Raw genomic sequence first — 11,040 nt, 5'->3', positions numbered from 1 at the left:
ACGCTGACTTGAATGGCCCTGACTGGCCCTAGGATGCGGTCATTACATTACAGCCGGAGGTATGAAAGGAGGTCGGATTTTTTTGGCCCTCCCCACGGCTTATCTTTCAATTAATCTATGTAAAGTAGAAACGCCGGGCCATCGGAGCGTTTGGTCACATTTGGAGCGGTTCAAAACTGCGCCATCAATTCTCTCCGCGGCTTCGCATAGCCTTGGTGCTGAAATCCGGGCTGCTGCGAGCGATGCCATCATTCGGCATGATGACAAACTGTCTGTCGTAAAACCATCTTCCGATGTCGCAAACGCTGATATATGGACGGTTCGCGCGTGGCCTGTTTGCAATGGAGGTAAGCCGGATACTTTTAGCGGCCCCGCGATTCGATCGGCTGCCCAAACAGAGGATCACGCCCCATTCGTGGAGAGTAATCCCCCCGGGGTGGCCGCGGGGAATGGGAGGCTGCACTGCACGTTATTGATGGTAGACACGGCCCCAACAGCATACAGAGCTAGCTAGCGTCCTTCGCAGACTTCTCAGAGCGGCGGCGTTTATAGTTTTCAGGGAACCTTGATACGCGTTTATTTTTACACGGGCTAAGGTTCTCTAATGCAATAGAAGGAGTTATGGCCCGGGGGGAGTTACGCCTCTCCAAGAGCGCGGACGATAGAGCTCCCCCGCGGATACAGCTCTCCCCCAAACAGCACCCCCACCCCGAACCCAATCCGTTAGAAATATGCACAGGGGACTAATACAGAGCTTTGTGCCACGGACTTTTTGCTTGCTTTTCCTAGACCTATGAAGCCCTATACTATGCAGGATACAGGTCAAATCAAGCGCATGGGGACAGGGGCTCGATGGTGATGGAAACTTTCCACGGATGGTCTTGTTTTTGTTTCACAGCGCTGCGCTTGCCCTGTATTCAAGTATTAAAGCTAGGTTATCACTTGAACGTTATGGAGCAGGAGCGCAAGAAAATGTGGGCTTCCTTTGCATGAAATATTGAGAACTGCGAGTCGAGTAATTCAATATGGATGTACTCAGCCTGTGCGATTTGTAGCTATGAATACTAGCTGGGATACAGACAGAGTTGATTTTCACTTCCAGATTATAATTCGCCGTTGCAGTTTTTTTAGCGGAGTCAAGTAACTTTAATCACTGCCATTTCCAACATCAAGTTCCCCTCGCTCGTTTGAACCGATACGATGCCACCATTTTCTCCCCGCCGGCTTGGAAGCGTCATAAAACGTACTTTATTCTGCTCGGAAATGGGGATCGACGTGCCGCCTCGCCTCCCGCTGGGCCCCATGCGAGTGTGAGGTGAGAGATCCGGGCGGATTTCTGCACCAGCGTAGTCTCCACCAGACTAACAACACGGGTTACAAAACAGGGGAAATTTAGCCAAACAGGAGATTCCGAAGTTAAGCCACCGTGGAGTTCATTTGCCAGCGTAGTTAGGGGAATATGAAACCCTAACGGTGGGCCGTCAGACCCTATTTTTGCTGAGTTCTACCATCCTAAGCCCCTTTAGGACGTCCTGGTGGAGGTTAGCACCATCGCACGGAGCCATTTACAGAGCCCTACAGACCTGCTCACGGCTAGGTTTACGATATAAGACCTTGTAACATGAATTAGTTTTGTGTTTCCCACCATGGTATTCACCTCCAGTAACCAGTGCAAATCTGGTGCCTAAAAGCTACTTCAGCAGCGTTAAGGTTAAAAGTTAGAGTCGGTATAATGATTCCTACCTATTTTCAGATTTCGAGCTAAGTGATCCAACAAACAGTTTAAGAATGTAAAAATGAAGTTTATGAAGACACGGGTATCTTCAACATCATATTCTAATGATACCGATATGCATTGCACAAGTACAAGTATGTTGATAAACTGAGCGAAGAAATACAAAGTTTAGTAAACAGTTGTTTATTCCATCAGAAAATGATGATTGAAAATCCCGAGGGATCATTTCAAAGGTTCCATCTTGTTGAGTGTATCCGTTTGCGATAACATATACTAAAGGTGCATTCAATGCACTCTGCAACCCGGTAGGTTTGGCTGGAGTGATGAGCTGGGTCATTCTGGTTCCCTAACTACTCTTCTCCTGGAGGGGTGTGTGCCTCCCAAGAGATGACCATTCTGAGTCACCTCCGGTCTTTGCTCTTACATCTTTCTCCTTTCCTGGAAATCTCTCTGGCCACAGACCACTTCCTGCTACATTACTCACCAAGCAGACCATCACAGTTTGCTATCAGTCAATGTCTTGTCTCAATAAAATGTCGTAATGAAGCACGCGCAACATTTTGACACCGCCCCCTATGTCCTGTCTTGCGCCGAAGACTTGTTGCGGAGCCGACCGGCCGTTCTATTACCCATTATCGTGGCGTCACAAATCGCGACCGCAAGTCTGTATGTAGTGTGGAGGTCAAACGGCGACCTCTCTACACTGGTGTGAGTTTTTGGGGAGCGGGGTGCCACTGAACATTATGGCATTGCGTTGTACAGCGAAGGCCCCAGAATGGGAACTATTCTAGTCCCTAGTTGGTGCGACTTTACCGTTGTCAGCTGTTCTCGGAGCTTGAGCTGGTCAACTCCCCGTTTTCTTTGTTGATTTCTTTGTGAGTTACTCTTGTGACTTTCTGGTGTAAGCGAATTTTTGAGATTGAGGTGTGGGAAGGTATATCTTTTTAAAACTATAGCCTTCATTGGCCATACGCATTTCAGTTTCGTAGCCATAGCCCTGTAGCGACTGAAAAAATGACGAGTCGCTCGATATTCAGTCTCCATAACCATGCCTATCCTGGATCCCGATCTCCCTCTGCGCTATGTCTGTTCCATCGATTCTGTGGCTGAACCAGAATTCGCCAGGCAAAACTGCATGAAAGTCTCTTTGACACAACTTTTCTTAATCATATTCCTATTTAGGTGTTGGGGCCGCTCAATGCCTATCAGGACGTACGCACTCCCCCGGCTTCGGAAATCTATGACCCTCTGTCTCCTGGGTAGGGAACTGTCAGGCGATAAAGTCGCTGTTTATTCACACAGGCTCTCCCTGGTGCCTGAAGCTTAACGCTGCAGCCCATATGGAACTGGCAAGTTCATTTTCAGACGCCTCATTTTCTGGCGTATACGCCAGCACGTAATCTAAAATGACACGAACAGAGGCGGTTCGTCAAACCTGGCTTTGTAGAGGATACGCGGTGTTTTTGTAACGCACGATGTCATTAAAAACAGAGTAACAGTCCAATATTGTTGGGAACGAGGTGCGTGTAGTAGACGCTGGCCATGCGCGTGTGCAGAATGACTCTCGGTGTATTATTTCATATGCAGACCCAAAATCGTCTCTGCGGAAGGCAGTTGCAGTTTGGTCGCGCCCTTTTGTGGTGCCAAGCCATTTCTACTGAGTGCTCGCTAATGCTACTCGTCCTACTGCCGTCTGTAACAGCTGCTTACTTTGCACCGGTGTAGCTAACCTAAAACATAAGGTGCGTAAAAAATATATTGGGTGCACAAAAAAATAATTTAAATGAACCCAAATTGTATAGGTACAGTAACTTCAAAACGCTGAATCATTATAACAACCGAGGAGATTGTATGAGGTACTTTAATCAGGACTACGACAGAAACTGTGCAGAGTTGTACGTATAGAGTCGCTTATGCAATCCCCATCTTCCTGAATTGCCTCATGTCATCAGTCTCTAATTCATGCTGGCTGCCGGTCAGATTCTGAAACATTCACGTTCACCCCATTTCCTGTGTCTGGCCTATCGGCCAGTGATTCTGCCTGCTAATCTTCCCCACCCACCGGCACGTTTGACTGTGTAATAGCAAAAATGCCGGCTTGGGTTTTGGGTCACAGTTTATTTCGCCTGCTCTATCAGCGTACCTTACATGCAATTCCGCAACTCCGCAGCCCAATCTCAGCATCTTACCCGCCCCAGGCCATGAAAACGACGTCTCGAATTTTTCTTCGCCGCCGAACCAGATACTGACTCATCAGTTGTATCCCCTACCTCTGTAGCTTAACTCCGAGGTATGCGTCAATCCGTGCCAAACCCTTGCCTACTGACTCCCTATCTATGTTGTTCATTATGTTTCACTCCAAACCATGGTATGGAGTAAATATATTGTTTTCTCAGGTATTTCTTGTCCTATCCTTTGCCTTCTCCTGCTCCTGCCAAATGTTCAAAGGAGTGGAGTAATGTTAGGATCTGGCATGCCGGCAAGATTCTGAATCTCCGCGTATTCAACAACGTAGACCTGCCCCGGGCACGGTTTTTGGATGCGCGTGGATTATCCAGAACCGTGTTTGAGCACGGATCTGGATAAAACACGGTTCTAGATACAACAGACCTTCCAGATGCGGCCGACGTTTATTTTATTTTGGGGAGAGTTGTTCAATATGGGCTATGGTTCTCAATGCCTTACGCCTAAAATTAGCGCTTCTTCCCAGAATACACGCCGCTGAACATCGCAAATCAGCGCTCTTAGAAAGAAAAATGCCGGCCGCATCTAGAATGTCTGCGCAGGAGGCTAAAGCTTGTTGGAAGTCTGCGGGTGTGTTCGGCGTCCCATGCCGGCCGCTCCGGGAGGATCCCAGCCTAATCAAGGCCTGTGTTGCTCGAGAAAACGTTCCGGGCCCGTCTCTTTCCCTTCCCGAGATTACAACAAGCTCCTATACGTCTGGGTTGATAATGTAGGGGTGTCTCTGGAAGTCTACTTTTTTTCATTCCTCGCGACGGATATCGCTTCAGGATTCCGCCTTCGCAGCCCCCATTAGGGTTGTTCCTCGGCTGCTGATTGTATTTGGCACGAGAGAGAAGGCAGGAATTAGATAACGGTCCCCGGCAAGTGTATTGGATATCTATCAGCCCGCCTCAGCCGGCGATCTGGAGATAAATCAGTTACCCTGGCAGCGCGGGGCGGTTTGGGAGGCAGTCGCCGCCTGCGGGGTGGGGGATGTTCCGTAATCCACGCACATTTATATCTGTCTTCTCCGGTCAGGTTATCAATGATGCTGCTCAGGATGCCCCGGAGTTTTTTTTAGAACATCCTTTGGACTCAAAACGAAATGCATTGTGCATTTATATGTGTCTACTCTGGTCATGTTATCGATGATGCGCCGAGTTTTTTTAGAACATCCTTTGGAGACCGAAACGAATAGATCGTTCTCGATTGAACACTATAAGCCCCGCCCCCTATTTTATAAACCGTTTCCGATCGAACACCATAAGCCCCGCCCCTGTTCTATAGATCGTTCAAAATCGAACTCCATAAGCCCCGCCCTCTGTTCCATGGACCGTTCCCGGTCGAACACCATAAGCCCCGCCCCTGTTCTATAGAACGTTCCCGATCGAACACCATAAGCCCCGCCCCTGTTCCATAGATCGTTCAAAATCGAACTCCATAAGCCCCGCCTTCTGTTCCATGGACCGTTCCAGATCGAACACCATAAGCCCCGCCCCTGTTCTATAAACCGTTCCCGATCGAACTCCATAAGCCCCGCCCCTGTTCAATGGACCGTTCCCAATCGAACTCCATAAGCCCCGCCCTCTGTTCCATGGACCGTTCCCGGTCGAACACCATAAGCCCCGCCCCTGTTCCATGGACCTTTCCCGATCGAACACCATAAGCCACGCCCCTATTCCATGGACCGTTCCCGATCGAACACCATAAGCCAGATCTCGATCGAACTCCATAAGTCCCGCCCCTGTTCTCCTTCAAACACAACTGATACACGGTCTATTGGTGGAGTTTTTTTTAGAATCTTTAGAATGAATACCCCGCAGGTATTCATTCATTCAGACAAAACGTTACATTGAAGACGAGGCAATATAAAACTTTCAAACTTTATTGCAAACTCTTGCCCGAAGGCTAATTGCAAGGAAACGTACAGTTATGATAACGTACATAGACGTAAAATGTGTCTAGACATACATCTATCTGTATATCAAATGTTTAGTATCCAGTCTTTTTATACTGCTGCGGGGGTCATTGACACAGGAGTGGGCAGCAGTCTGTTAGTTCAAGTAACACATATACAAGTCCTACAACGCCAGCGACATTTAGCAAAAAATACCAAAACCTGTTTAAGGAAAGAGACACATCCATATCAACATCTCTCGCTAAAGATTACCTTATCATCATCCCCAAAACTTTGACAAGGTTGAAACTTCGCAGACGCAGGTGTCGACCTTGGTTAGAAAAGACCCGCGGTGTCCCTGTGGGTTGGTTAAACGTGAAAAGCGCCAAAAGAGGCTCTGATGTTGCGCTTTGCGAGAGCCTGGCGGAGAATCGATCACACAGGCCGAGATGTGTCATCCAGCCTTTCAGGAACTCTTCGCCGCATCCCAGTCGAGTGGGACTCGGGGACCGTTCGTTTGTGTCCGACGCACAAAGACGAAGCGAAAAATCAACTTCACCATGTATGCACTACATCGTGCGTGCATAATGAATGTATTCCAGTGGTGAGCGACTCTGTACCAAGAGGTTGTGAGTTCGAATCCCAGCTGTTGTTGCTCACCGGCGTCATGTACGCTACTGGAAACGGATGCAGTCCTTAGGTTTTTGGGACATCAATCCGTGGTCAAGTGTTCATTGCGCTTGTCGCAAAGAGCCAGGGGAATTTTCCCGGTACAATGAACCTGTAAATAATGGGCACATCTGTCTTCTCTGTCACAACCAGTGGAAGAGTGGCTCAACTGCTCATTGATCATTGAGCAGCTACATGGACATTTTCGACGGAATCACTTGGTCTTCTTCAGTTGTCTGACCCAATCGCTAAGGACACGTGACGTCATGCACGTGTGACGTCAGTCCAAGGGGTAGCGACAACAAACGGACCATATATATAAAGGTAACTATCTCCCCCTTGAACCTCTGCTTGGAGAGTATCAAACAGGCCCTTAAGCTCCTCCGTTTGGCATACATAACGCACCGTCCCTGTGACAACGCGTAGAAATCCTCTCCCTGCACCGTAAGAGGACCATCTCTGCCTGCCCCGCGCAGCGCGCTCTCCAAGCGTGCACACTCACTCAGGTAGGCCGATTTACCCCGCTCCCCAAGTTTTACGCGATGACAGAAAACGCATTAGAGCCCGGGGAGAGCTCTCTTCAGTCACGCAGGCAGACGCGGCGTGCATGCCGATTAGCCCCTCCCCCCAGCTCTTCAGTATCTCTCCCCTAATGCCGATCTATTTAGACGTGCTTGGGCGCTAATGCCTGCACCCCCGGTACACGTCAGGATCGCTTTAGTTGCACCTGGGGTATCTGGGGTGCACAGGTTTATATCGGGAATATTGCGAGCCTTTTACAAAAGTTCCTTGGTCTAGCTTTCTAGCCTCCACCAGGCCTTCTGCGGATCGCCGATGACTAGCCAAAAAGGAAGAATTGAAAAATAGTTTGCATAAAAACACCCGTTCCACTAGAGGCTGTAACAGCTGAAGGGCCAAACACTTTGGAATATAGAATGAATTTCATTGGAAAAAATTACGTATTGTGTGTTTTGTTGTCTTCCAAATCGTGCTTTTGCATTGTGAATCATATTCCAATCAAATTCAAGCGGGTCACCCAAATCCAATTCTGGTCGCTCAACGATCCCGGTCAAGTGGAAACGTAGCCTTACAAGGTTATTTCGTTGAGAAACTACACGCACAATTCGGAGAGACCCCTTCAATCCGGCGGGGCGCAGCTAAAGAGCTCCCGTGAAATGCTGCGTCGGTGAGTAATAAAGGGCGGCCGGAGTTGGCGCTCGTCTGCTGCACACGGCACGCCAGCCAAACTTTTATCACGCCCAGACCCTCCCGCACGCTGGCGCCGGTACAGGCCGGCCGGGCGCACAGGGGATGCCGGGGAGCCTCTAGTCTCCAACAGACTCCTTTGCAGGTTCAAAAATAGTAGAAATCGGCCTAAAAAGGTGATTTAATTGGCCAGGGGAGTCGGCCGGCCAGAGAGAGCCTAGTTGCCTACACGGAAAGGACCCTCTCTTTCCGGCCAACTCCTCCGGCCAATTAAATTGCCTTATTAGGCCGATTTCTGCAATTTTTCAGCCTGCAAATGAGTCTGGTGGAGACTATGGAGCCTCCACCACCACCACCTGTGCCTGCACGAAATCAGGATTTTTACGGTTTTCGTTGGATTTTTGGTTAACGATGCTTCATAATTTTGTCCGTTGCCGACGATGTCTTTTACGACACAACATTCGAGAATTACAGACGGGGGGTTGTCATCCTTTTAAAAATACGCGAATTTAATACGACCTCAAACTAGACGTTCTGCCGAAGTGCTATGCACAATATACATTACGGGCTTCGCGCAGGTGCAGTACGTTCTGCCGACGTGTTATGTCAGGTCACCCGGTTAGTTCCAAGGTCAGGCTTTCAGCGCGAACACCGAGCCCGACTCTGACGGCTGGAGGGGAGATATTCGGGCGGACATTTGCGGGAATGAGCTCCGGGTCCTGACCTTCGTAAACAACTACTGCGCCTTTTTCACGCGGCGAGGGAAAGTCAGTTGTGTGTTTCTTGCATCTCAGTTATTCACCAGTGACTAGATGAAAAAGACTTTGATTTTTTGTCAAACTTTATTATCATTCAAAGTATAAGAATACAAAAAATGAATACATAATACAATACTAGTACATATGTACATAGATAAAAAGACATTGATGTATATAGATCAACGTCTTGAACAGATTCCCATGTAAAATTTGCACCTAAAAACAAAGTACGGTAACAGCTTTTATGTGCAAATTTGTAAATAGAATTTTTATCTGCAATGCATTTGTACTACTGTACATGTCTTCTTTTAAAAACTCCAGGAAGAATACCCTTTGTATTTGTATTTTAGATGTGTGTGAAAGCTATTGGAGTAATTAAGTATCCAAGTAAATTTTGTGTCTAATTGTGTATATCTGATTTAAGAAAGAATATATATATATCCTTGCCTTCATGGCCCTCGTAAGCGTGCTTTTATAACCCACGAATGGACGGAAAATCAAAGAGAAAACAGGGCGTTTTACAGGAGAAATGCGGCCATTTATCATGATTCATCCTGTAACAAAAAAGCGCCGGCGGGAGCCGGCTTGCCGGTCTGAGCATCAGCACAGACGACAGGTGTCACATCCGGGACCTAACCCGGGTCTCCGAGTGATGTACTCTGGGAATCCGCGGCTCATCTGATGGCAGAACGTTATTGTGACCTGTCAATCATCCCGGGTTCCCCCAGGTGTCGCTGGAAACGGCGAAGCAGCGCAGGTCCATTTGCAGAGCTTTACTAGGAGGGCGGATGTGGAGCTTGTGCTCTGTGTTTTCCGATATAGAGGGGCACTGTGGGGTAAACTCATGGCACGGGTGTTTGCTAGTCTTCACTAGACTAACACCACGGGTTTAGAAACAGTAAGATTTAGCTAAACTGGGAGAATCTTTGGTCATGGGAGTTAATTTATTAACTTTATTGCGCATATTAGTGTACAAGGTATGACATAATATTGCATTTACTGCTATATAACAACATACTATGATACCTAGTACCTATCTACCTTGCAAAAGACGTTGTAGTATGGGATGGGAATTAATATGTGCTTTACAATTACTGGCGGAATTTAACGTATAGACATTCAAAAAATAATGTATTGTACATGTGCAATGCAGGCTTGTCCTTGCCTGGATTTGCTATTTGAGTCTAATGGAGAAAAATGCTGATATCTCGGTGAAAGTTTATTTTCTTTCGGACAGCGTCACACAGCGATATGTCCACGGTTTACAACCAGCTCTCAAAAAGGGACGACGCGTATTCATATCAAGGCTTTTATCACACACTCTCTCTGTTATATGCAGAACTACTGTGCTTTATCCTGAACCATACTCAGGCGCGGTTTTGGATTGTCCGGTCCACGCGTTTTCAGAACCGTGTCTGTGAAAAATCTACGTTCTTGGATACGCGGAGACTATCCAGAACCGTGCCTGATCCTAACCAATTCAGGCATTGAACTAGATCATAGATATGCGCAGTTCGGGATACAATGCTCCCTGTCCGACCCAGAACCTAACGAAGTCACCCCGATGTCTATCTGTGAGTTCGTTACTCCGCTGTGTGATGGGGCGTTAAAACGTCTCTGCTGGAGGGAGAGCAATTTGGCGGGCTCCAGGGCACTTGATCTGACAGCGGGTCGGCACATCACTTTGCGTGTACGCTGCTAACACAAAGGCACATCGTGACTCGGGCTTCGGGAGCGTTCAGAATTATACAGCTTTCCTGTATCTGTATCTGTATAGCCGGTATAACCGCTCTTCGTCGTAATACACCAGTTTCTGCATTTGCATAACCGGGCCGGGATAACCGCCCTTAGTCGTGGCACACCAGCTCAGTTTGTATGCACGTGTATCTGTATGTGTGAAGCCAGTATAACCGCCCTTCAGTGTAACTCACCAGCATATCTGTATAGTGAGTATAACCGCCCTTCGGCGTAACACACCAGCTTCTGTATCTGTACTGGCCGGTAGAACGGCCCTTCAGCCTAGCCTAACACACCAGCTTTGCAGGGATGCGGCGCGGCGGCAGCTGGCTATATTACACTAAACGACCTGTTACACCCATTCTTTGCACATCTTTGCATATCTTTATTTTCAACTTTAGAGGCTGACAATTGTGTGGTGTGTTAAGTGACTTAATTAGCACGATATCTGCTGTCTAACATACGATATATGATATGCAAAGGTACTTTCGCATATCGCTGCCGTTAATTTGGGTGGTGGTGGTGGCTTACAGTGCCCCGGGTAGGTTGATTACAGTCATAAGGGCTGTGAACAAGCTCTAGAACCGACAAACAACACTCGAGTGTCATGTAGACAACACGGGGTGTCCGGTAGACCCTTCAGGTCCTTCTAACACGGGCACATTGCCGCTGGGAACAGGTAAAGACGTCAGAGGGATGACGCGCTTGAAAATAAAGTCATTACGCTCTATCATGAGATAAAGCGAAACCACGGCAACAGTGGATAACAAAATAGCCGCAGCATATAGCTATAGCCGCAGCATATGGACAGTTGG

General features: G+C 47.9%; 1 protein-coding gene across 1 annotated transcript in view; it reads left to right on the top strand.

The window, feature by feature from the left end:
• The window catches only part of LOC109482245 (nucleolar protein 4-like), a 12,004-nt gene extending 9,006 nt beyond the window's left edge, over positions 1–2,998 (top strand). Inside the window, exon 3 of the mRNA XM_019784937.1 lies at positions 2,918–2,998. Coding sequence (XP_019640496.1) covers positions 2,918–2,998 — 81 coding nt within the window. The remainder of the gene's footprint in view (positions 1–2,917) is intronic.
• Positions 2,999–11,040: the final 8,042 nt, after the last annotated feature.

This window comes from Branchiostoma belcheri, unplaced genomic scaffold, assembly GCF_001625305.1.
Source record: "Branchiostoma belcheri isolate BF01 breed outbred unplaced genomic scaffold, Haploidv18h27 scaffold6, whole genome shotgun sequence".
NCBI classification, from domain to species: Eukaryota; Metazoa; Chordata; class Leptocardii; order Amphioxiformes; family Branchiostomatidae; genus Branchiostoma; species Branchiostoma belcheri.
Note: the sequence above shows the minus strand (reverse complement) of the source record. Positions and strands in the feature narration are given on the sequence as shown.